The 27,989-nt window shown below is 33.2% G+C and overlaps 2 protein-coding genes across 2 annotated transcripts in view; one reads left to right on the top strand and one right to left on the bottom strand.

Annotated features, from left to right (window-relative positions):
* LOC124374788 (phenoloxidase-activating factor 2-like) overlaps positions 1 to 27,989 on the top strand; it is a 150,670-nt gene that overhangs the window by 73,573 nt on the left and 49,108 nt on the right. The window lies entirely within an intron of this gene.
* On the bottom strand, positions 2 to 26,927 carry LOC124374777 (phenoloxidase-activating factor 2-like). The gene is made up of 7 exons (XM_046832931.1): positions 26,812 to 26,927; positions 18,021 to 18,374; positions 10,429 to 10,566; positions 8,546 to 8,722; positions 7,447 to 7,709; positions 5,535 to 5,698; positions 2 to 5,402 (listed from the first exon to the last, which is right to left on the bottom strand). The coding sequence occupies exons 2-7, from the start codon at positions 18,371 to 18,373 to the stop codon at positions 5,235 to 5,237; spliced, it is 1,263 nt and encodes a 420-aa protein (XP_046688887.1). The 5' UTR covers position 18,374; positions 26,812 to 26,927; the 3' UTR covers positions 2 to 5,234.

Genomic DNA, 27,989 nt, shown 5'->3' with positions numbered 1-27,989 from the left:
CTTCTGTGGGAGATAGTATTTATTCATCATTTCAAACAAAAAATGTCATATACACATAGGTCGAAAAATGTCCTGTTTAGCCGCTAGCCGCCATTTTGTATTTTTGATGAAGAAATTATATCTAAGACAATTTATGGTAAAGAAACAAAATTTGGCACTTATATTTACAGAACAGAACAGATAACAGACATAATTAGACAGATAATTAGATTTTTTATAAAAGGAAAATAAAATAAATGTGTTATTTTCTTTAATATTAATAAAATAACATATGCTAACAAATTTTGAAGTCAAGTAAATACTTACATATATATATATAAAACATATTTGTGCACACACATGCACTCACGCACACATGTGCGTCCACACACTAAGCCGAAAGGGATATTTAAGATCTGAAATATTGTACATTTTACTTTAGTAAGTAGTAAATACCTATACAAAAATTTAAATTTTCATTAAAAATAAGGATAAAGTATTACAAACTTTTCTAGTTGTGTCTTCTTTAATTCATCCATATTTATTTTTAAAGTAATAATTTAAGAAATATAGTAAAAATAATTTTATGTATATAATTACATTTTAAATATTAGACATGTTAAAAACCATTTCAATGAGCTTACCATTTATTTACACAATCAGGTAGAGACATGTACAATGTAGTAGGGTAATGTAAACAGATGTTTAGACCAAGAGAGAGGAAGACAGTACATCATTATCACTTTGTAGGTTACAATATTTTTTCCCAACGTAGACCTAATAATCAAGCTGGAGAAATTTTTATCTCAATAATGTTTCACTACATTATTTGTATAGACTCATAATATTATCATTGTTTAATCAGTGGTGTAACTAAGGATAGATGGGTGAGGGATAAAAACCCCCAAAGCCCTAAAAATATGCTTATAAGAGCAATCTAACTTGTTTTATATACAGTAGTCAAATGTATAACTTCGAATTATAATTATCTAATCTATTTAAATTTATTAAGATTTATTCCAAAGGTGTGGTCCTCTTCAATTACATTCACCCCCTCCTACTTCTCTAAAGCCAAGAACGATTTAAGCCACTGTATTCACTAATAAACTCTTCAGATATACTCTCAGTACCAATCTGTCCTCATTGTATTTCCCTCTCCACCCCCTCCCCTCAAAGTTGAAGTTCAACAATTTATGCAAGAGTGTATATTAAAAGCTTTTACTTATGCTCTAAATGTTTAACTCTTTAATGAAATTTACCTTCTAAGTGAAGTTTGTAGCAGAGACACCCTACAAGGAAAGCCTTCTCATAAGAAACTGTACACAGGATCACTCATTAAAATATAAGTTGAATACTTCAAACTTTGCTACAAATACAAATTTTTGTAGCCTACACTGTGCAGAATGGTGTCTGCACAGTACAGAAAAAGTTTGAACTTCTAATTTTTACGAGGTTTAGGGTTCATTAAATTAAGATGATAATTGAAGACTAGTCTAAATTATGAGAGTGTGTCTATACTACGTTATAATATTTTAAAAAGTACATATTTGCAGTTTTTTAAACACTAAACTATAATTTTTACATTAAAATATTTGTTCAAAGATAGCTTCGAAGATAATGTTTATATTTTCAACATTTCTATACACTTAAAAAAATTACTACAAACTAGATTTTGAGCAAAATATTTTACTGATTTTGGATTGAAATGAAATTAGAGCCAATACATGGATTAATTAAGAGACCAATATTCTATAAATGTGTGTGTGTGGGAATGATTTGAATTATAATAACTTAAATTTGTATTAACCTTTAAAAAATATGCACTGAAGACATAATTTTGGATGTAAGGCTTCATTCCAAAATGACAACAGTGAGTACTCTAATCACATCCATAGCTCATTGAGGCTCTGGGAGTCCAGAGCCTCAATGAGGTCAATGACATAGACATAGGATTTACCAGCAAATCCAGTGTATTTTCAATAACACAATGAAGATAATGAGATAAGGTTGCATGAAAACTAGCTGCTGTAGTGAGACAAAAGTAATGTATAATATTTATTAGTATTATTACTATCATTATAACTATTATGTTAATATACTCTTAAAGCAAACATATATTATATTAACATAGTAATATAATTAAACTGTTAGAAGGTCTAATAAGTTCTTCTGAATTTGAAAACCTGGTTGAGGATCCTATCCAAAGCGGAATGTAAAAATAATAGCGCACTAATATATAATGGAAAACTCAAAATAGGTGTACAAATAAACATATCGCAACAGATATCAAAATATGCCCTAAAGTATCTGTATTTGCATGAATATTTCTTAGTAAACTCATGTTTATTGTTTTAACATCAATATTATATTTAAAATCACATGTTATTTGTGTTTTACATTATTTGTTAATCAGAGATGTTATATATTATTGTTGCCTGCTCAGAGTATATTTTAACCGTAAATGTATAGATATTGGGGTGCAAGGGTAGATCGATAGGTCTTGTCTACTGCGGTAGATGACTGTGTTAAATACAGTCATAAGCTAGACTAGACATAAGCTAGGGAGTACTAGCTCTAGCTGCAAAGTCTGGTACAGAGCTGGCCTCCCTTACACATCCTGAATATCCTGTCACAGCGTAAAGCAAGCGTACACATCCTGTTAGGACTAACTGTAATGAGAGGTTTCTCAGCTTCTTGTGAAAAAAAAATATTGAATGTTAAGTCAAATTTAAAATATGTTTATATTTAAGGGTAACACAATTCTAGGAACACAAAGAGTTAAATCCAAATTATTATGTTTTTTTTTTTAAATTTTATTCTTTAATTATAAATAGGTAACAAATATTGAAAGTTTCTTCAAACATCAACATTTTGATATTTCACTCTTACATTTACTAGCAACAATTTGTATGAATTTGAAGGAGTATAATTTTTGAAACTTATCTTGACAGGATAGAGAATCAGTGAACTTAAATGGGATTTTTGTTGTCTAATTTTTATTGCCCAGCGGTGTTGCTGCGGTAATCTAGCGGTTTGCGCCGGCCGCGGTAAATTTAAAAAACCTTATGTGTTAAAAACCCATTGCGGATCGTATTGTTTTGGCGCGCGGGCACCAGCGGGCATGAATTAATTTACGGTCAGCGGCCGAACGTACAGCAATGGTGCGCCACATCGTATCGCTCGCTATTGTATACTTACTTCATATCTACGTTGAACTGGATTCCGGTTTATACAAATATCTCCATCTATATTCTTAAAAACAAAATAATTAAATATAATATATTGTTTATGAACTATTGTAATAAATATCGATCAAGTTCAGACGATCGTAAGTTTTCCATTTCGATCAGCTCATATTATGACACGCAAATTATACCATAAAATGCGATACTAGTTACTATTATAATAACAGCTGAGGAATACAACCAATCAGAAGTGCTAAAAAGCAGAGTAAACTCATTATGAATGATTTTTCAACTTCGACATACAACTGCAACCTGTAGGATATTTATAAAACTTTTGAAAACTCTAAACGTAGACCGTTATTAAACACTCTTAGTTGACAAGAAAGTGGACATGATCGCCCGATTTATCAGACATTAATAGAAGTATTTGGAGAGAAAGTTAAAAGTAGACCGCTTTTGCGATCTGAGCTCGTCATCGTGCCGTTAGGCCCGGCCGCTACGTGACGAGCGCAGCTCGTCAGTGATCCGCAATGGGGTTTAAACGTTTGAAATAGTGATTTACAAAATTATAAGCCCAGGATAATAACTTTAAGGGCTCCATTTAACGTGATCAAAGTAGACTCTTTTGAACCGCTCGGTTAAGAGTAAAACTTAAGATCGTAATTTAATAACAAACTTTAATATACGCGTAAAATTATGTACTAACACACACGAAAACAGTACATTTGTACCTATCTTGAATGAAAAATTGGTCTTAATTGGGGGATCTCAAGTTTCCGAGTTATGAAATTTTAAAGTTGTAATTTACTTGGTAACTACCAAACACAGTTTGACATAACTGGAATTTATTATTCGTAAATAATTTGTTATATATGTATACATTCAGAAATAAACAATCTAAATTTAAATTCATTTCCAATATACTTATTTTGTGATTAACATTCAAACAAGGGTATCTGTATTTTTGACCGGCAGTAAAGCGATTCGCGCGTAGACTAACTAAATGCGTAAACAGTGGTTGGAGTGCTACGATTTGACCTTCTATAATTTTGCCGCCCCTACAATTTTGCCACCTGGGGCAGACAACCCTCCCCCCCCTTAGCTACGGCTCTGCTTTGTTGGGTTGCTGGTCGTGGATTCTCTGAGAACTGAAGAGCTAATGCCCTGACCAACTTGGACTCAGCACCCAACATGATGGAGCCTCGACCAGTCTGTGGTATTTCTAAGTGTTTTTCTAAATCATTTGGGGCTGTCTTGAAGTGTATTCACACTGAACATGAGAGAAGGTGGAGGCTGCATCCAGGTCTAAGGATGAGTAGATTAGTCCTGCAGTGACCTGCCACAGGGTGGCGTCTGATCTTCTCTTCTTAGGTAGATTGGTGTCTTCTCAGGTTGTGGGTCTAATTACAGGACATGGTCACCCAAGGAAACAGAGTCGGTATTTTCCAGGAGGATTTGCTCTGTAGATTGTGTGAAGGCAGGAGGAAAGTACTGAACAATTGGTCTTTGATTGCCCTGCAATAGCCACGGAGAATTACGCCATTTTTGGTAGTCTGGAAAAAATTGTGAATTTTCTCAGGAGGACCAGATTGATTGTTTTCGGCAGTTTGTAGAACTGCGGAATCTGTAAACTGGCTAGTCTCATGGTATAATTCAGGGGTGGGCAAAAGGCCCTTGAGGGTAAGGTGCATGAAAATAGGCCCTCTCTTAGAAGAAGAAGTTGATATTTTAAAGCCACCTTTAGGCTGAAAAGGCATTATTATCAAAGCTGATATATTCAATTATTATTTAAGACTGGTTAGATAGAGATTCATGGCTACGACTTATGTTCTAGATTGTAACTGAAAAAAAAAAACATTTGCTAGAAATGATTTTGTGAAAATGTTTAAGAAGTAGGGGAATGTTTGTGTTGTTATGTGGTATCATTTAGTTTACATTGAACCCAGCTTTGCTCAACAATTATCACTGAGTTTAAATTTAGTAAGGAAAAGTGTTATGAGTTGATTTAGTAGCAGAAAATACTGAGTCAGTTAAATCTGGTTAATTATAAGTTTTAAATTTATTATTAGCTTATAGTATGCTCAGTTTATTGTCAATCCAGTTGCGGAAACGGCTGACATCTGTGTAAACACCTGGTATGTCTGTACCACAGCCAATACCCCAAGCTACAATACCAGCCTGGACATATACTGCTGGGTTAAAACGAGAGGGACATGCTAGTGGACTGCCTCCATCACCCTAGAACACAAACAATATCTGGTGTCAATATTAGTAATATTTAATGGTTTTGTATAGTAACAGCCTAACTTTTATTTAAATAAAGGACAACAATATTTTATATTTAGATACTGTTATTAGTTAGGAACCAACCTTGCAGGTGTCCTTGCCTGCAATGCCTCCTGCACAGATAAATGATTCATGCAGTTTGAAGTGTTGCCCCAGTCTAGTCTGGCGTAGAGACTCGAGACACTGATCTCTTCGAACAATTGGCAACTCTACCTTCTTCAGGATAACCTGGTATTTTCCTTCTTTCCCTAGAATTCAATCCCATATTACTAAATATGTAAAATTAGTATAAATGTATTAGAAAATCTTATGACACAAGTACGGGGAACTTATTAATGAATAAAGTATGGAATTTGAAGTTAAAAAGGAGTTCTTATAATGAACTAGACATGAATAGTATTTTCAATGCATTAGTTGTTTTAAATTCGTCACTGACACAATCTGGAGTAAAGTTTAGATATTAACTTTGTATTTGCTGTCTTTGTTACACTACTGATCAAGCACAGTTCTAACATTTAAATTTAAACAAATGTTTCATCCTCTTTGGCGAACCATCTGACAGAGTCAACAGTCGTTTGGTGTCAGTTAAACTTGGATTAGAATTTTTCTTGATTCTAAAATATTCCGATCTTTCATTTCGTATGTACTTTCCTTGCATTTCAACGAATATTTTACAAAAATAATGAGCCTAATTGGTCAAGTCGTTCTCGAAACCAGTGTTAAGCAACAAATTTTGCAATAGATTTTTATTTATTAGACTAGCTGTTACCCACAGATTTGCATGCAATTTTCAAAATGGAAGTCTTTATACTACTTAATAAAATCCCTTGTAATATGATGGAGTCCTATGAAATTTGTCAAATGTGAGTAGAAATTAATGTAAGGTAGATATTATTTAAGTGTTCATGGTTATGAGTATCAGAGTTTAACCTGACACTTATATAATGTTTTGCATGTTAAGGAGCATTTCTAGTTCAAATTAATTATACAGTATTTTCAGTGTCACATGTGAGTCTGCCCTGTTACCTCCATTAAACAAGTACAAATACACAGATCTCAGAAAACTACTTGTGTAAAAAAGTGTTTTAGTTCTAGCCCTTGTCATTTACTTTCGGTCTAAGATATTTCCAATACCATAGTAGAATTGTCTTGTTGTCCCGAAGAAAAAATACATACATACTTAGTACTGAGAAGCGTACTTTGTTTAAAAGTGCCTACTTCCGCTCGTTTAAATTCACTTACATTGCCTTCACAGTTAGTTTGCCTTATTGCCCTGATCAAAAAACTAAATATGCATGTAGCTTTTGGAAATCTAGTTTGTTCAAAGTGCCTACTTCTGGCTCCTATAATCTAATTTTAGTCTAAATTATTTCCAGTGCCGTGGTTCAGTTTGCCTTGTTGTCCCTATAAAGAAAGCATACATACATATATGACTGAGAAGCCTATTACAGCTTAGATAAAAACACTACCTAGTTCCTAACCACTTTGCATATAAGGGGGAAATCCTTATTAAGTTCATGTAACAATTTAAAATATTTCTTTATAATGTTTTGCATAACAGAGTCTTGCTGTTTTTTATATAAACCTTCCTTGGATTGCAATAAATATTTTACAAGTACTAACCATATTGGTCCAGCCATTCTCAACATTAACGCTTTGTAACATGTTTTGTGATTAATTTTTATTTATAAGATTTATAATTTCTTGAAATGTATAAGTACTGTAACATGTTTCAATTAGTTGCATTTTAAAACTTTGTATTCTATTCAAAGCTTAAATTTTTATTGTAGTATCTAGAGAAAAATATAATACAACATTGAGAAGTAAATTTTTATCACTCTTATAGTGATTGAATTGCTATAATGAGTTTATCCAAAATATTAAAAAAAAATTACAAAAAAAATATTAAACAATTGTATTTGTATACCTAAGTATTATGATGTTATGATTCTAGAAAATAACTTTCTGTTTTAGGATATGTTTTAACCTCACTCACCAAAAACATCTTTCCCCCAACCGCTGGCCACACAGTTACGGTTGCCCATGTTCTCATCTTGCTCTGGCAAGCAGATGGTTGCGATGTGTTCAGCAATATCAGCCGGGGTCTCAAGGAACAGCAGTGCGATATCATTAAACAGTCCCCCAGCATAGTATCCTTCATGGATGAAAACGTCCCTCACAGCTCTATTTTGGATTGGAAGGGGCTCTGACTTGCGTTGAGTATCCCACTCTCCAAGCCTCACGCTCAGACCAGTCTTCCTATCAGGCATCATCACTCATATTACTCATTTGCATTAATAATTTGGTACAAAGAATTGCAGGAAAACTTCATTGAAACATCAACATTACAGTACAAGATCATAATATACAATTATAATAAGCTTCATGAACAATTAAAATACACTTAAAATTATTTTAAATGCTTATTTGGTAAAGTCTACCTACCATACTGTAACAAACATATTCATGCACCGAATAAAAAGATTTATTTGTAAGTCACCACCAACAGTCACTTAAATTTCTTGATGGGTAAAATGCTTTCACATAGAAGTAACTTATTAAATAATGAATATTACTGATGACTCTTAAGAGACTTGGTTACTCTAACTTTAGCTGATACCAGATCAATCTCTTGTCAAGTGTTATAGCTATAAAAATGTAAAAGTAAAAGTGTGATTAAGAAAGCTTAGAGTGTAAATGTGTTTTCCTTATTGATTGTGATAAAAATCAAATGTAAGAGGTGATTTTGATAAAAAGGAAGTTTGATTGTGCTGATTCAGCATGTCTAATTGTGATGAAGAGTGAGTGTAAAGGTATGAATTTGAAAAAAGTGAATATGAGTGTGATTGATTGTTTATAGCTTCAGGTGTGTTTGTAAATGAAAAAGAAAGTTTAGAGTTTAATTGTGACGACAAAGAGCCATTTACCCGACTATTGACCAATTTACACTTACTTTCAATAAATATTTTATGTTCTACGTTCGATGAAATGAGGTTTTTGGTATACGACTCATTTTATTACATGCCTTTAATTAATTAAGATAAGTATTAAGTAAATACACATCTCAAAATTGTGTCTAATCACAAAGAACTCACCCTACGACACAGTGGGCAGCTGTGAGTACAACCTGGGGATGGATCAATGAACCTCCACATTGGTAAATATTGAGCGTCTGACTTGGACTGACAGTGTCCTTTTTAATAATAGCCACCATCCATGGAAACTCTCCGAATTGAGCTTCACTATCCACATCTCCCGTGATACGAAGAGAACTGCAAGAGTAACATTGTGATACTGATTTTGAAACATTATTACAAGTACTTAATAATTAAGATACAGAGTTGTAACTAAAATGAGAAGGTACTCTTGGATTAACTTAATCTTTATTTAACACATATCAAAAGAGTATAAGGAACACAATTTTGTTAATAATCATATACTTGCCAAAATCTTAAATTAATAATAATCTAAAACATATGGAAGAACTTATTGGATTTAAATCAATATAATATTAATAAAATACACAAATAAAACACAAAAGTGACACAACTGTAACTTTTATTAGTTGGCAAAGAACTTCTGGATTCTTTTGATCTAAATCATAAGCACTTATACCTTGGTAACTTTTCAAGAAAAATTACAGTAGTCTGATTACGTTCAGCCAAACAGCAAGAAAACCAACATTAAATATATATACGTATAAATAAATATACATTTATTTATTTGGGAGCTCATTTAAAAAAATTATTTAACAAACTTATATAAACATAGGACTGGAAATGCTTTGTTAGTGTTATGGCTAGCGAAAGATTTTGCCTTGATTTCAGCTCACCATTTAAAACAAGGTCTTCCTAAAATCCTGGTCAAGTTATTGAAGTAGCGAATTCAATCGTTTTCTATGGTTTTTGACCCGATAAACTGAATAAACCAGGTCCTAAACTGTGGTAACTAGTGTCAAACTTGGAAAAAATGGAGTGAAAACACATTTTCATCTTTGGGAAACAATAACTTTGTTATTTTACCAAGAAAAATATCAAATTTGTAAAAATATTGTAGAACATTTTATTCTGAAATGGTGTAAATAAAGCATACAGAAAGCGAATAGATTTTTTATTAAATGAATTGTTATGTTCTTTAGTGATTTAAAGAGAGTTTGATTATCATAAAATAAAAAAATACTGTTAAAAATATTTTATAAAATACTAATGAATAATATTAACGCTTTCTAAAAACAATATGAGATTCTTTACATTTTATGAAGAAACAAGTTTTGGATTTTGACACTATTTAGTATGGGTGGAAAATGTTAAAAATAGTGTTCATAAAATACATCACATGCAATAATTTCTTAACACAAGATCTTATCATAATTTGAAATATATTTTCTAAAATAAAGTTAGTAATGAAAGTTAAGTTTATTAAGTATATTATAAGAAACACAAAATGTTATTATTTTATATTAGGAGTACTGAGTATAATTTTTATTTTCCTTACAATGATGTTTTGTACTCCTTTTAAAGCGGTACCTCGATATTTAGTATATATATTACACATATACATATTAGCAGTGCTCGATTTGAGCTGGAATCTACAGGAACAGCATTTTGGAACCTCTCTCTGAAAAAATATGCACTTATTCCGTTTTGAGAACTCGTATTTTCAAAATATTCTAGGGAGTGCCACCGGATCCCCTTTCTTCTGTAAGGTATTTCAGACCCCCAATATGTTACAGTTCCACCACCTCTAGTTCCAAAAATCAAGCACTGAATATTAGTACATATCATACACTTTTCTTTGAGGTCCACTTTCTCCTCCATCAAATTATGCCACGTAATTTGGATTTTTTCTCTGAAAATATTTCATGTAAAATCTCACTTTGTAATGTTCAGCTAGACATACTTAAATATGACCAAGCCATTAAGATTTACCCCTAGAAATTTAGGTGAAACTAAATCTACTAAGACACTGAAAATCTGACCTGACACCTTGACGATTGCGCCTGCCACATGTGTCAAAGCTAGGAGCAGGGGGTGGGGTGATGGGATTTTCAGGACCCAACGTTTTTCCTGTCTTGCAGCAAACCTCTATATAGTCCTCACAAGGTCCACTCTTTATTCTGGATGGGATAATAAGTAACATGCTTTACAGACTCATGTATAACAAAAATAATTCTAAAGTCTAAAAAATTAGTATTTTTACTGCACATATTAAAGTTAATATTTTTAACAACTGATACAATCACAAAATATTTATTACTGTACATAAATAAGTTGTATAAAATAATTAATCCTAATATCATAAATGAGTTAATAAATGTTTTGCTTTAATTCATTTTACTTTGAACATTCCAAATGTTATGATCTGTTAAACACACAAAATAAACCTCAGGGAAATAGGAGATACAAACTGTAAACCTCAGAGAATCCTTAGTTAATTAAAAATTCTTAATCAATTAATGGCATTTACCATTTTTCTTCCAACTCTAATTTATTAGGTGGCAATGAAGAAAAAGCTCTAGTAGTTTATGCTTGAATAGTTTCTTAGAAAAACAAATAGGTATTAAAGCTTTCAGTGCATTTTTGTTTAAGAACAAAGCTTGGTAATTTAAGCCAGCTAATCATCGACCCTGAGGGAAGTAAAGAAATCAACCTCTAATATACACTAGTAGATAGTAATATGACTGTCCCAGCGCACTTTAGGAGCCATCAGTAAATCAGTACAAAATACTTGTTCAGTGCACAATAGGTAATCTATCGTTTTAAATAGAAAATGTAAGGTTCCTGTGCCAAAAATGGAGCAATTCAGTTTCTATAAAATTCATACATTTTAGGGAAATTTCTAACAATTACTGTCAAATTAACAATAACAAATAACAATCTAAATTATATTGTTTGTCTCAAAATATTCTTGAGACAAACCAGGAAACAATACAATTATTGTAATAAAAAAACATTGTTGTAACACACTTTTAAAATAAATACTACATACTCAACCATTTTTTTCGGGGTATTTTAGGCTATGTGTTAGCAAGACTGCTGAAGAAGCAGCGGGGAAATGACTACACATTACTTCTTTCAAAGCCAAGCATCTGCAACAACTAGTGGTTTAGTGTTTGAAGAGGTGTTTTTAGAACACTTTTTATAAAATGATTTGTAAATGTTGGGTTATTGCTTTAAACTGTATTGGAACATTGGAATGTGAACATTTGGTAAATTAACTTTAAAAAGCATAAACATTCATTACAAATAATCTGCAAGACTTATTGGTTCAGTGATCATCAAAAAGGCACTTTTTAAACATTAATAAAATTTTCCACTTAAAACAGCTTATTTTTCATTGGAATTTCACTAATTCTAAGTAATTTTACTACTAACTTAAGTCAAATTTGTATTAATAAATAGAAGCATATACTACTATTTCAACATAAATTCTGTATAATTTTGATCAAATTGAGTCAACATGTTTTTTAATCTGTACTTTTACTTACTTACTTCACATATTTTTATTTGAAAACAAAGATATTTACCAAAATAAACTGAATTATTTAAGAACCTGGGCTATAGAAAACCAAGTAGATAACTACCAAAATATGCATGATATAGACAAATCAAGAGAAAAAATATTTTAAGAAAATAAGTAAAATCTTGAACTATTTATTTAATGATGAAAAAATTCTATCAATCATTGATAAATGACCTATTAAAACTTCTGGTAAAACTAAATCTGAAATTATCAAACAAATAAATTAATCTCTAAAAAACCCCTGAAAAACCAGTAGAAAATTGTATTAATGTTGAAGTTTTATCATCAATTAAGGGAATGTTTAAGCAATTCTTAGAAAACAATAAAAAATAGTAAAGGACATTTCTCTTATATGCGAATATAAAAGAACTTTAGTAAATGGCGAAAGAAACTTGTCCAATCTGTCATTAAAATACCAGACAAAATCTTTAATGTAAACAATATTATCACTAAACAATTCAATAAATTATCGCATTGAGAACAGACAAATAATCCAAATAAAGGTTCTGGTTTGATATTGAAATGCTGCAAACAACTAATTTTGAGCATAAATAAACACAAAAATATGAATGCCAGATCATACATTGATTTACCAAAGGAAATCAAAGTTTAAAAAGTCTTGTGTGAATATCAAAAATAAATATGATTTTTGCTTAATTTACCCACTCAATCAATTGTGCTATTGGCAAACAAAAAAGAGATTGTGAACAAGCAAACCAAAATGAAAAATTTGTAAACAATGAGATATTTTCTGGATTTGGGTCATTTAAAGATGTAAAATTGTTAGAAACATGAAGCATTGATTCTAAGTATTACAATCCTAAAATATCTATAGTTATTATGAAAAATTCAGACTTAAATGCTTCAACATTTTTGCTGAAAAGTATATTGCGAGTCTTATGTACAAGCAAAAGGTTAGGTTTAACAAACCAATCTACATAGGATTTTCTGTTCTAGACCTTTCAAAATTGCTAATGTATGAATTTTATTATGATAAACTAAAGAAATATGATGCAGAATTGCATTTCTGTTATATGAAAAGTTACTTCCTTCAAATATCGAAAAATCTTTATAAAATTATTATTGAACATTTTATATTAATAATTAATTATTTGAAAATATTAATGAGAGCTTCATAAAAACGATTATCCGAAAAAACCACAAATGTTTCATTACTGAAAATAATATGAAAATTTAAAGACGAGTTGAATGATGAGATATTAGAAGAATTTTGCGGTTTGCGATAAAAAATTTACTCATAGAAATATTTTGATAAAAAGAGCAAAAAAATCTGAAGATAATGTGTACTTGCTTAATTTGCGGAAACCCTGTGAAAATAAAAAATCTCCCAGTAAAAGGTTATTCAATCTCAAACAAAAAATGGGAAGGAAACTGAAACTTGCATTATAAACAGATAGTCAGGGTGAGGGACTGTCACTGAAAATTGAGTGGATTAATCAAAATGATCTCAGTCATGCCTAATAAATGCCTGCATCCTTCAAATAGCTGAGACTGCTTCACAATCAAGGGATGGTGTTGTGTGATGGGTGGAACTAATGACACTCTACGTGGGAACCTACTTCCAATTTACTCATCTTTGAAAGGAGAATTAGTTCAGTTAACCAAGAAAATGCCTGTGCTGTTAACGACAATCCCTATGAGGTATGACTTACCTATCACAGACAATTACTTCAATGATACAGACAAAGCTAATAACTACATAAGGAAGTTGGTAAGTCATCTTGAGTCTGTGTATTTAGTGGACCTGGATTCAGACTCAAGCGTTTTCACTTCACACGGCAAGGATTGAACCTAAACAATAGAGGAAAATCCAAGTTGGTATTTTTAATTACTGATAATCTAAGTGCTATCTGTCTGCAGTTCAGAAAAGAAAAAAGATGCTGATCTTCAAATTTGTGTAGTAGAAAGAAGTATGGTTGATGCCATAGAGGAATGTAGAGAGATTCCACAGATACAGCATTCTCTCATTGCATTTCAGCTGACTTTCAAAGGGAAAAGAACAAGAGTCAGGGGGTGACAGTGATTTTTAGATAAAAGTTTAATAGATCGCAACTTAAGGATTTTGTTAACAGTCACCTGACTTGTCAAAATACTCAAGGAGCAACCGTCTATGGTCTTGTGACCAAAGACAAGTACTACCAAAAGCCTAAGTTGGTGGACTATGATGCAAGCTTTTATAAGATTTCAAATAAAAAAATCTCAAACATCTCATTTGCTCGTCAATGGGTTGTGTGCCGGACAATGTCCCAATTGAACATTTTGTTACAAGACTTAGATTTTCAACACCTTACTGGAGCAACAATTAAGGTCATATCTGTTGATGAAAAAGCATGTAGAGATTTAAGAAATCTTATACTATATCTTGAGTTTTTAAAACAGAACTGTCAATCTCTCTACAATATCAGAATCTGCAAGGGTCTTTGGAAAGCCAGGGTAAGGGCTCATCCACACGTAAGGTAAGAGGGACACCAGCAAGGCCATTGATGGTCCTTTCCTCACAGTCTCCATCAATACCAACACCTATGCCAGGAACATGTTCTCCACATCAAAATAAGATGTGGAACCTGTATATTCATTAACAATAAATACAAATCTAGAGATTGTGATATATCAAAACTTTTAGTGAAGAAATTAACTTTGAAACAGCAGCTATAATTCTGAATGCACGTAAAACTGTTGTGGTTTCAGTTTATCATTCTCCTAAGGGTAATCCACAGCAATTGTTATGTGTGCTGGAAAACTTTTTGGCATTCATTATGAATTGGAAATTTTATAATATTACCATGGGGTGGGGGGGATTTTATTAGTAAATTTGATATTACAAAAAAAGTAAAACAGCAAAAGATTTTCTTTATATTTTAAGAGAGTTTAACTTTTTCCCTCTGAACAAAAACACAACTAGAGGAAAAAATTGTTTGGATAATGTGTATATTTTCAATCATTGTTTGAATGTTTCTTTGGTAACGACTTTTTCATTTCTCTACTCGGATCATGATGGGATATTGGTTAAGACAATCTTCATACAGTTTTTATTTTCCAAAACTGAAGTAATATAACACAATAAATTGATAGAAGAAATTGAAAATTGTGGCCAATTAGTTACAATTGGAGAAACCTTCTTATTCTAAAAGTGATGTTATTTCTCTAACTTCAAATAGTTTTGAATCGACTTTTAAATTAGGACAATTTGCAGTGGTTTGAAATTTATCATATTTTGGCTTAGGATTCTTTGAAAATGTAAATTTTCCTATCTTTAAAGGTGGATTTTACATTAGTTTTATAAGATCTGAATACGATAACGTGATATTGAAAACGAAAACTGGAAATAATATGCCTGTTGATGAAAAAAATCACAATTTATAAAAAATCAGGCCAATTTAAGCATTGATAAAACAAAAAATTTGACCTATATTTCTAGTTCAAAAATGACATAATTATCAATATGGATTTTAAAAATGCTGTTACAAATGTAATTTGTATATTGTTGTTGATTCTGAGATATTTTTAGCGTATGATGTAATTAAGAATTATATTAGGGAAAGTCAGTAAACTTTGTGAAGTATTTTATAAACCGTTTGTTAAATATTTTTTTATTTTGTGCAATGTCAAAGACACAGATAGAAGAATTCATTTTTGATTTCAAGAGAATATCTCAAAACATGGGAGTGATATAAAGAAAATCTATTTCTAGGTCATCTTAAGGGCTGGGCCGGAAGTGATAATTAAATTGTTTTTTATTTACTGATCTTGTATAACAAATTTTATCAAAAAAGCTATAATAGTTCACGAGATATGAGTTTTAAGTTAAGGGATAATTGGGATTGATTTTGAAAATGTTGTTATTTTTCAATGATTATTAAGAAATAGGGGATAATTTTACTTCCGTGGATAAGTTAAGTTGAAAGATTTAAGTATTTACTATATGTGTATCAAATTTCATTAAAACCAGTAAATTTAATTTTATGTTTATAAAATATACAAATAATATACAAGTAAGAAATGTATACACAAACATTTGTGCTGAAAAATGGATTTCTTGGTAGATTTAGTTAAATAACTTATCTTGGCATTTATAACAAAAATCTTTCTATATAAATGAATGAACATTACAGAATCAACTGTTATAAATTTTCAGAAAGAGAAATTATTGATCAAAAATATCTAGTTTGTAAAAATTGCAAATTAATCTTGAATGAAAACCCAAAACTTAAGATAAAAAACTTACACGTCTGAAAGATTTACTAAGAAAACTGCAATGTGGACATGATAAAGAAACAGAATTTATAAAAGAATTTAGGTTAAAGAATAAAAATTTGTAATTGACTTTTGAAGATATTGAAAAAATCAATACATTATTTAATAATATATAATTTTTGTTTGTTTAAATGTGCCCATTTATTATAAAAAGATAATACCTGTGATTTTTCACCATTTAGATATACAATTTGAACATAACCAAACATTTGTTATGATTTCATACCACATTTTCAGAAAATATTCAAAGAATATCTTGATAAAAATAATTACAGTTAATCAACAAAATTTGTTATTGGGCACCATTATGCATTCTATAATACGAGTTCTCGAATTATAGAAGGCATAATGTGAACTGTTCTTAGCAAATTTTCAACAAAATGAGTTGCAATATAAACAATTTTTTTTTACTAAATAATATTTTTTTTTAAGAGTTGTATAAAATAGGTGATCTGAGATACAAGGAATACAAGAAATTAGTTGATTTAGAAGAAAAAGAAGCACAAAATTGTAAATTTAGAGAAAATAAAAGACAAATTCGGGTTTACAACAATTGTGGAGTTAAAACAAAGTGCACCTGCTGAACAGATTTTTTAATGTCTTAGAAGACAAAAAGATTAATGAGATGGACAAAACATATAATTACTTTTCTACTACTTATTAATCTATTTTCTATTTTTTTAAATAGATATTTAAGTAGTTTTTTCATAGATTTCTCGTTTTTTTAAGACATTTTTTCAATTTGAATAGAATTTTTAAAAGATTCGTCATAAAAAATGTAGATTTCCTGATTAAAATTGATAAATTATTTATAGTGCATTAGACAGAGGTTTTACATTGATTTACTGCCAGCTCCAAAACTGCACTAAGACTGTCATATTACTATCTACTTACAATATACGAGTATATATATACACTATATACTCATACTGATGCGAGTATACTCGTATGTTTTATTAATATTTCTCAAAGTTAAAAACAAAGAAGTGAACAAGTTACAAAAATATTAAATCAAAATATGTCACAAGTATAATAATTACAAGTTTTCTAATTATTTTCTTTTTAACTCTTTGTTTTAATACAAAAACATTATTTAAATGGTCAGAGTAAAACAAGAAACTATTTTAACCAATTTTGATCATGATTATGTTTTAAGATAAATAAATGTACTTAAATTATGCATAAGAGATACAATAAAATATTAACTAAAAAAGCATACTCTGTATTCGAATTCGAAAATCACCTTAAAATATATGTAACAAAGGATTCTTCATACTCCCCAAATCCCAAAATTACAATTTCCAAAGTTTGGTGCATAAATCTATCTATGAATTTATAATAGTCAGCTGCATCTTAAGATCTTAACTCTAAATCAGAAGCATACAGGTTCATACTGGGCTCTTTATTTTCATATCTCACATGAAGTCTTTTAATCAAATTGTGATAAAAACTTAGAATACAAGTTTGGTGGATTTATGGGATATTTCCAGATAAAATGTATCAACTATTTGTAAACTAATAAATTTGATCAGCCTGATCTTTGATTTGTCTGATCAAATTAACATTAAGCAAGATCCAGATTCGCCGGTTGACATCTGGGTAGATCAGAGTTGATCTGGTTTTGATAGTATTTAGTAAGGCCTGAGTTTTCATGTGGTATTACACTCATAGACATATTGTTTTTCCTTTAATGAAGGTTTCATACAAAATTTGATATTCTGAATTATTCTAAAAAAACTTGCATTTTCAATTAATTTAACCACTAACGCTCACCTAATATCAATCAATCCTTCTCCATTCTCAATAATTGTCCTGTTAGTATCACATTGGTAGTAAGGTACACATTCACAATCACCACCCACTTCATTCAGAAAGTTGTTTCCCTGTTGATTGACAGGGTTTTCATTTAACCGACTATTATCTCCATCAGAAGGTATGGTGGGGGTGGTTGTTCTAACAGAAAAGGCATTATTTATCAGGGCGTCAATGGCGTCTTCCCCTATCTGCACCGGTTGGTCAGTTGGCCGATCCAGGCCGGCTCGGTTCGATATCTCTCCCATAGTTGAAACAGTGTGTGAGTGCACCACCACCGCCACACAGATAGCCAAGATAAGTTTTAATCTCATTCTGTAATAATAAACAAATGAATTAGTTTTTAAAGATTTAAAAAGTAAGTAAGTTTATAAATATAGTAGTTAGCATTTGTCTTTGTTAACGGTAAAATGTTTTCAAGGATTTGTTTACAACGGTATTTGTTTACATATTTTTCCCCATATTATTATTTAGAGAAGATATTTTAATCTGTACGACTACTCACATGATTGAAATTTAAAATTACATGAGAATTATATCGAACAACGAAATTTATTTCCTTTTACAGAATTATACAATCTAATTAAACTACTTAAGAGGCCTGGATGGTTTGTCCATCTATACCAGGATCTGCCATTTTTTGTTCGAGGGTCAAAATGAAATATTTTAAGAGGCAGATGTAGCAAGTTCTGACACATATTTTGTTGATTAGATATGTATTCTAACTACCAAGAATTCAGTGGGTTTATTAAGAAAACTACAATAATTTCCGTAGAAAACACATTTATTTATGTGCTAAAATTAAGATTATTCACAGTTATTGAAGAAGAAAAAAAGTATTTTATTTAAACAAAACAATTGAATAATCAGATGCCAGGCGTGTGACAAAGTATGTAAACAAACACTCATCAGCAATGGCGTATGGGTCGTCTGCTGGGTTGGCTATACAACATTAAAAAGTTGGTTATTTTGTTGTGAATGAGTCACTATGTTTTGAGGTTATAAATAAATAGTTTCATTTCATCAACTTATTTATTTCTTGTACACTCTTCATTCTTTTGCAATGTATTAGGTATTCACTGTTTATATTTCTTTGTTCGTGTGTTCATTATTCCGGTTATGCATTGTCTCAGTACGTGGGGACCCATTTAATAGTGCAGCAGGTAAACAATTGTTTTGTTTATTATTATTGACTCCCAAAAATGAACGCACCTCAGAAAATTGGTGATACTGTGGACCATCCTCAATCTGTCCCTCCGGCTAAGAAAAGGAAGGCTGCTGCGCACTAGGGGGGGGGGAACAAATCCTTGGGTTGTCTCCCATCACTGCGACTCTGAACGGGATTGTGATAATACCCAGCCAGCCAAAGAAATTTACAGTATATAAAAGTTATTCTACGTACCTGTTGCTGTTCGCTCCCTACAGAAAGCCGCCTGGCCTCGTCCAATGCAACCGATTTCAACAGTTCGGACATAGGTCGAATAATTGCGACCGGCCTGCCAGATCTGTACGATGTGGAGGACCGCATTCGTCCGGGCTTGTGAAAAAACGACTGCATGGCGAAATAGACCATTGTTGTAATTGTGAGGAAGCGCACAACGCTAGTTATCGTGGGTGCCGTGTTTATCAACCAGAAAAACCAGGAGTTTTGTGCCCAAACCTGCAAAAACCGTGATAGCAAATGGCGGCTTTATTAAAGGCCACACTCATACTCACCTCTCATTGCCTCCCGCCACGCGGCAATTCACAGCCGGCCTCAGCTTCGATGACTAATCGCGACCAACGAGTCTGATCGCAGTTGGTGATAGCCACCACGTCGACAGGGACGACAGCGCGGGTGAAGCCTCCTCGTCATCGAGGTAACTTCGAGCCTGTTCGTCGGTGTGGCCGTCGACAGCCCCGAAATCCGGCTAATCGGAGGACTGCTGCCCGGCCTGTTGCTGTTCGACAGGAGGCCAACCATCTCACTACCTACCGCCCAGCAGTGCGACCGTCAAAACTCTCCACCTCGATCTCTCCTGTGATTCCTTGGGCTCAGTCATATTGTCCACGGGATCGCCCTTCGAATCTGCCCCCTTCGAAACTCTTGTAAACAATTGCCTAGACCTTCTACGGCTCGCCCGGTATGGACCACTGACGCCAATTAAGTGCCTTTTAAAAAACCTGTTCCAGCATCTCTCCGACCTTTTCATCCCCACTTGCCATGTGTAGACAGTTCGCCTCATTACGAGGAACTGCAGTTCAATCAAAATAGACATCATGAACGTATTCATTTCCTTCATTACTATGACGTTGACATTATTTTGTTCAGAAAACTAACCTTTCTCCTAGAAATTCCTTTACCGTTCAAAGTTATAATATTTATCGTACCGATATTCCAATTCAACCTGGTGCTCTTCCGTCTAGTGAGACTGCTATTCTTGTTCATCATCGAGTTTCGCAACGCCACATCGTTCACCTAAAACTTTGTTAGCGAAGTCACTACGGTTGCTGCTTTTTTCGGTGGATCTGAAATTCTTCTATCCTCAGTTTATAATCATCCTTGATCACGGATAAATCCCGCTAAATTTGATTAGCTTCTTCCTCCTGGCCACCCGGCTATCTTTGCTGATTTTTTTAATAGTGAACATTTTGATTGGGGCTGCAATCTGTCAAACACCGCCGGTCGTCGTCTCCACTCCAATGTTTTGACGAGACCGCGTGTTTCTGTTGCCGTTCCTGATTTTCCAACTCAATTCACACAAAATGCGTTCCACAATTCTGACATTCTTGATTTTGCCCTGCATACCAACCTCACGTATGCACTCACTGTTAATTCCGTCATTGATCTTTTTCAGTTATCATACCTGTGATTCTTATCCCCGAATCTCCCAATCACTACCTTCTACCCTCTGGGAGGCGCCCAAAGACGAATTGGACTAGGTTTCATAATTATATAGCGGACCATCCACTTCCCGTCCCTGACATTTCGTCCACTGACGACATTGGTCAGTGCGTGTCTTCTTTGCAGGTTCTAAACAGGCTAGTTTTGCCCATTCCACGTCACTTGGTGGCCCTGATCATCTTCGGCAATTACCTAAATTCTTTCCAGAAGAAGTGCGGTTGTGCCGTCGGCTAAGATCAAGCGTTCCTCCGGACAGGGCTGCGTTTCAACGCCAGTCTGGTTCAACGAATTCTACAGGAACATTTTGCAGGACGATGGAAGGACTTCCTGGATACCCTCGACGCTGTAGATGATTCCCATTCCTTCTGGCGTCTGGCGCGTACCCTGCGGTCTGAGAAGCCGGTACATCGCCCATGTTGGTAGACAAGATCTGGTTTATCTCTCCCAGGATAAAGCTGAAGCCTTTGTGGACGCAATGAAACAACAATTTTCTCCGAATCCTGGCGTTGAAGACCATGCCCATAGTAACCACGTTCACCTGTGGCTGGAAGCTATCAATCGAGGGGCTTCTGATGACCATTTTCCACACGTCACTCATGATTAAGTTACCGCATCCATCTCCAGCTGCGTCGTTTGAAAGTTGCTGGTCCCGATATCTTGGTTATGAAGTGTTCCCGGAATGGGCGTTGCATTAGATCACTGTGATCTTGAACTCTCGTCTCTCTCTTAGACACTTTCCGAGATTTTGGAAGCTGGCTAAGATCGTACTTATTCCCAAATCTGGTAAGGACCTCATGCAACCTGAGAATTACAGGCCGACTTCCCTACTCTTGACCATCTCTAAGGGTTTACTGCGATTTACACTGGCCAGGTTTCCTGAAAACTTCCACCATCAAATTTAATGCGCAGTGATCAGTACGGCTTTCATCGGGGGCACTCCTCTTGAAGCTAGTAAGGGTTAGAACTATCCTTGTTGACAACTGTAATAACCACCTGATCACCACTGCAGTTAGCCTGGATATAAGTAAGGCTTTTGACAGAGTTTAGCACGAAGGTCTCATGTACAAGCTGGCCCGCAGTCCCCTGCCGCGTCAGTTGTTTCAACTGCTTCGTTCCTTCCTGACTGGACGCCGCTTCTTGGTCTCTATTTGGGACGTCCATTTTCTCCTTACGACCAGTGGCGTGCCACAGGGATCGGTTCTTGGGCCGATCTGTGGTGGTTCTGAGGTATATCAATAACATGCCTCTCTTGCCAATGATCTCCGCTGTCCTGTACGTAGATGATGCCCTCATCATGGTCCCGTCGATCCGACTGCGTTAATCCTGCATATACATGCAGCGTCAAATGGATCTATACTCTCTCCGTGGTTCATTTGTTCGCGGATCAAGATCAACACGGACAAATGTGAGGCTATCTGCTTCATTTGGAAGGACTATGGTCCAGTACTTCGGGACGTTTTGACTATCCAGAGTGACAGACTCCGATGCACTACATCGACGAGGTACCTCGAGATGGTGCAGCTCTCAACAAATGTTGTTGCAACCCGCAGGATCTAGACTGGCCGGGCGGCTGTCATGTCTCTTGCTTCTATTCTTCGCCGCTCTTCATAACTTACCACCTCCACCAAGCTGCTCCTTTTCACCTCGATCATGCGGCCATCCACCACCTACGCTGGCCTTGTGGGGTACAACCAGCTGGCCGCTACCCCCAGGAAACAGCTCGAATCATTTCAACATAGGGCTGTTCGTTTCCTATCAGTGTTTGTTCGGAACACTGCCATGATGCGTTCCCTTGGCATTCCGACACTGGGCGACTACATCAAGGCGCAAGCTCGGCACCTCTTTGACTCTGCTGATTCCTCGGAGTAGGACCATATCAGGACCTGGTCTTCCCGTAAGGGCCTTAATCAACTAAAAACCTGAGACGCCCCAGGGCATTACTGGTCGACCTTCTCTATGCGCTTCACTCGTCTAGACTTGCCGCCCATCCTCAAACTCCGCCGACCACGTACATCTTCTTCATCGTTCGTCTATTTGCCGACTTGACTCCATTAACTACACTTCTGCACTGAACCATAATCCCCCAGCACTAAAGTTTGTACTGTAATACACTGATTCTTTGTGAAGGAAAGAGGATTTTCCGGACATTTACCGGAAAATGTCAGTTTAAATCTCAGTTTGAGGTGTTTGTATCACTGAACGGTGGCAAATGTCCGGAAAATCCTGTTTCCTTCACAATCCTCCCATCGTCAAAATGAAACTTGAAACAAAGAACTGATGCTTTGCTCTTCAGCAGTCATTGGACATTATTTGTTTCAGAAGCTGCTCTGAATGGGAACTACCCCGTCTTCCACAGTTCAGTTCAGTTCACAACACTAAAGGTTCCAGTATTGTTCATTTTTAAGATTTTAACAAAAAACAAAACATCATATGTCAAAACATTCCTGAATAATATAAAATGATAAACTAAAATATTCATACGCATTAAATGTATGAGTAAATGTAAATTATTAAAATATATGGAAGGTTGAGGATAGTGTTGCAGACTGTTACTTTTTCCTCTTCAGGGTTCATACTGCTTGGCTTAGTTATTACAAGGAACTTTGGATACTTACGGGACGATAGGAATTCGTCACAAAACCTTGCGCTCTGATTTGCTGTAACCTGTGTAAGTTCAAGTAGAAGGTATAAACCAGTCAGAAATGAACCCTCCCGGGGTGCCTTATACTACTTAGTAAAAACGCTTATGATGTAATGTGGTAGAGTCCTATAACATTTTTCAAACGTAAGTAGGAGGCATGTCAGGTTCATATTACTTTAATAACTACTAGCAGTTACCCGGGGTTTCACACGCAATTTTCAAAATCGATGGCCATTTTACTTTCTTAGTAAAAGGATTTATAATATGATATAATCCTACATTTTTTTAAACATAAGTAGACATATGTATCCATGGCTGAGAGAATCAAAACGTAAATATAATTTTGACTGGCTCTATTATATGTATGTATGTATGTATATTTCTCTTTATTCATACAAAAAAATTAAAATTGTCTTTGTTTATATATTGGACAAATTTCTTGGAATTTTTAGCATCATTAAAATATGGTAGTAATTATGTTTAATAATTAAAATTTAACTGACACAGCTAAACAAGTGTTGACATTTTCAACTGAAGCTGAACAAAGTGGTTGTAACATCTGGTTACGTTTAAATTTTATAAAATATTAAGTATACAGTGCTTGATCAGATGCGTAATGCAGATAGCAAATACAAAGTTAATACTTAAATTTATTTTATTCCAGAGTGAGCCAATGACGAATTTAAAACATATAATCTAATGCATTTTATATACTGTTTAAACATTTTTATAAAACCATACTTCGTTAAACTAAGCTGTGAATAATGCATTTAAATTACCATTTTACACTGTTATAAAACCAACCTTAATAAACAAACTTGTGAATAATGCATTTTAAATACTATTTGAACACTTTCCTACTTTTTTTTTGTTCAACAAAAAATAACAACAAAGCTGTAAATGTCTTCACATAAGGAATTCCAAACTTGTGGGCCTTCGTATATTTTCTTCATCTGGATAACAAGGGGTTAACTGAATTATGGAAAAATGTTTATCTTAGAATTATCTTAGACTGAAAGTACCTAGATTACAAGAGCCGGAAGTAGACCGTCTTGACCGAAGTAGATTTCCGAGAGCTATATACGTATATAGTTTTTGATGGGAGCAATAAGACCCCGACGAAAACAACGGTGGCACCGTAAGTGAATTTAAATCGCTGGAAGTAGACTCTTTTAACCGAAGTAAGTTTCTCAATCCGATTTATATAGGCTACATATATTTTTTTCTTCGTCGATACAACAAGTCGTACTCTACTATGGAACTTGAAATATCTTAGACCTAAAGTATATGGCAAGGACTAGAAGTAAGCGCTTTTTGCCCGAAGTAGGTTTCCGAGACCAACGTATTTGTATTTTCTTGATCGGGCCAACAAGGCAGACTGAACTATGGTGACAGAAATACAAGCAATTCGAACCAGGAATGCTCTTACACGTGCAAAACATACTATAAAAGTCCGGTTAAACGCTGATCCTCTTAACCCTCAATACCAAGTATAAACTAAAGTCGCTTTTTGTGTTGGTTTGAGTGTGCATTGTTATTTTCCAAATTGCTGAACAGATTTTGATACGGTTTTCATTGTGGGCTTCTTTATGAACTAGGGCAGATTCCTAGGTAAGATACATTCATATTTTAACCATAGAAAGTAGAACAAATTATGTATAATGCAAATATTGATATTTTGAGTGCTTTCATTGCTAATACTGACTAAACCTTACAACTCATAACAAAATAATGTAGGTACTACGGAACTTTAAATTTCTGAAAGGCCTAAAAAAAGTCTGTAGTGGCATGTATTTATCTCCAAAGAATAACCCACAGTGATCATTTTCTCTTTTAAGATGTACATTTTTACTATCATTTCCGCACCTATTCTCTTGATCAGGGTAAAAATAAATATTATTTATAGTACCAGAAACATTGCATACAGCAAATAAACGCTTTTAAATAAGGTTTCTTGGTCAGTGCAACAACATAAACTCAACTGTGGAACCGTAAATAAATTAGGTAGTGAATTTAATCAGTCGTATTGGACTCTTTTGGACAGCAGTAACCATTCAACATAATATATTTTCTTGATGGGGGCACAAGTCAAACTGAATTATGGCACTTGAAATACCTTAAATAGAAAATTAAGGCAGAAGTTGACACTTTTTGACCAAATTAGATTTTTTAGATATATTTATATAAAAGATTGTTCTGAGGGTTTTTATGAATATTTAACAAAAGAAATTAGCCGAATTGGTCTGACAATTCTAGAGATTACCTTAGCAACACTTTGGCAATTAATTTTTATTTATAGATACTTACAGTATGCATATCTACTAACGTGGGAGGTTGGGGTATGCTTTATTACTTGTAAAAATCTTTTTAAATTTGAAAATATATCTTATAGAAATGTTCTATAGTTAAATACAAATAGTTATTTTTTCAAGATTTAGGTGTAGTATCTCATCCACCTCTTCCTAAAGTCCTGGACACTGAAGCAGTTATTCCTTTTGAAAACCAAAACAATCCCTTATTTACAACTTTCCCTGAATAATTTTTTTTATTAATATAATCTACCGAGTTTATTTAAAGTTGTTAGCTTTTACTTTGAGCTTGTATACTAGTCTGTTTATTTTATTAAAATTTCTAAAGTAACAGGTGAACTTGTTATAAATTTTGAACAATGCCTTTTCTAAAGAGAAAATTTGAAGTATTTAATAATGAACTAAGATTTGATATAGTAGTAAAAAAAATAATGTTTTGTGTAGTAATGAAAATACAACCCCTGAACTTTTATGCAACTTCACTGAAGATTTGGTTTGTTTTGATTTATTTTAGAATTTAATACATTAATATTGTTTACATTTATTATGAAGGAAACAAAACATATAAAGAAGAAACAAGTGTATAGCACTAATAATGTATGAAATACTTCGAAACTACCCTAGTGATTTCCCTTGGCCACGCCTACATATACGTAAAGCACACTTTAAAAATAAACATTTGTAATAAATGGTAGTATAATGGTAAATTGCAGTATAAAACTTTTAATACTACAAGTGTGTTAGTAAGTACCATATATAGATAGCACTGCTCTACAGACACATGAATGCAAGTCTAGCTTTAAAAGTGTAAAAATTTATAAACGTGATGATCTTTATTTCCTCACAAATAGCACTCTCTTTTCCTCTCTGTATAATATACTATTTTAGGGAGAAAGCCAAATCGATATAAACACTAACCTGCAACTGACTTGATTTCCTTCAGATCTGTGCCAACACTGGACTGTTAATGCCTGATGTCAGTTCCTTGATAAAACTTTCAAATATTACAAAAACAGTAAAACTTATAGATAACCTTTGGCTCAACTTTCACCCGGTTAGCTTTGCGCAAATTAAAATCTAAAATTCCTCCAACTGTTACAACATCCTTGTGTTGATGTTCTTATATTAGAACAGTTACATTATTAATTTATCATCTAAGTAAATGTATGTTCTTAGTAAAATAAAACAATGGTTTTTGAGGTTTGTGCTTGAATATAAAAAGTGTTAGATTATTCTTAAGTAAAAGTCTCTCAAAGTTTTTTTCCTACAGACAAACAATGTTTTAACATTACCTATAATGTCATACTTAAGTCCTAAACTTAATATCAAAACTTTGTCAAATTACTCATTAAATCTTATTCAAGATGCCCTCAAATGCTGGGGTTTTAAATTTTTAGAATTGTTAGTAACTTTAAATTGTTAGAATTCTCATTAAATTATAAAAACTGTATTTTCTAATTTTGCCTCCAGGAAAGGTATCAGAGTTGTGACTAAACATTTTTATTTTAAAAATTGAACCAAACAATAACTGACTGCACCATATAAAATCAGAAATTTCTAATTTACACAATGAGTGAAAAATCTTTATGTTCAATTAGTGGATTTTATGAATAGTATATATAGAATAGAAATCTTCATATAGATAATGTTTCAAAGGGAAATTGTGAAAAATATCATTAAGTGCTCATCAATCACTAGCCATTCTGGACTTTCAGAGAGTTATCAGGCTGTGCACGAAACTTTTACAAAAAGTAATTTAAGTACAAAACCAACTGAGTCATTTATGGGTTTTGTACTTTAGCACACTTGACTAAAGAGTAACAAATTAACACATCAGTGAGTTTATTTTGGTTATTTCTTCTACATTTTATTTTAATAAGAATATTAAACATCTTTATAATAAACAATTTCAATTTTCATTTAAAAAAATGATAGAGCATTACGAACTTGTCTGGTTCTGCTATCTTTAATGAATCCATCTTTATTTAAATGTAATTATTTAATATGTCATATTAAGAACAATAGTGGGGTCTAGGAGACGGGCTGACCTTAGTTTCGGTGAACCCCAATGAACTGGGAAAGTACCTCTCCAGGGG

Source organism: Homalodisca vitripennis, chromosome 1, assembly GCF_021130785.1.
Source record: "Homalodisca vitripennis isolate AUS2020 chromosome 1, UT_GWSS_2.1, whole genome shotgun sequence".
Lineage (NCBI taxonomy): Eukaryota > Metazoa > Arthropoda > Insecta > Hemiptera > Cicadellidae > Homalodisca > Homalodisca vitripennis.
The sequence above is the reverse complement of the archived record's forward strand: the minus strand, read 5'-3'. Positions and strand labels throughout refer to the sequence as shown.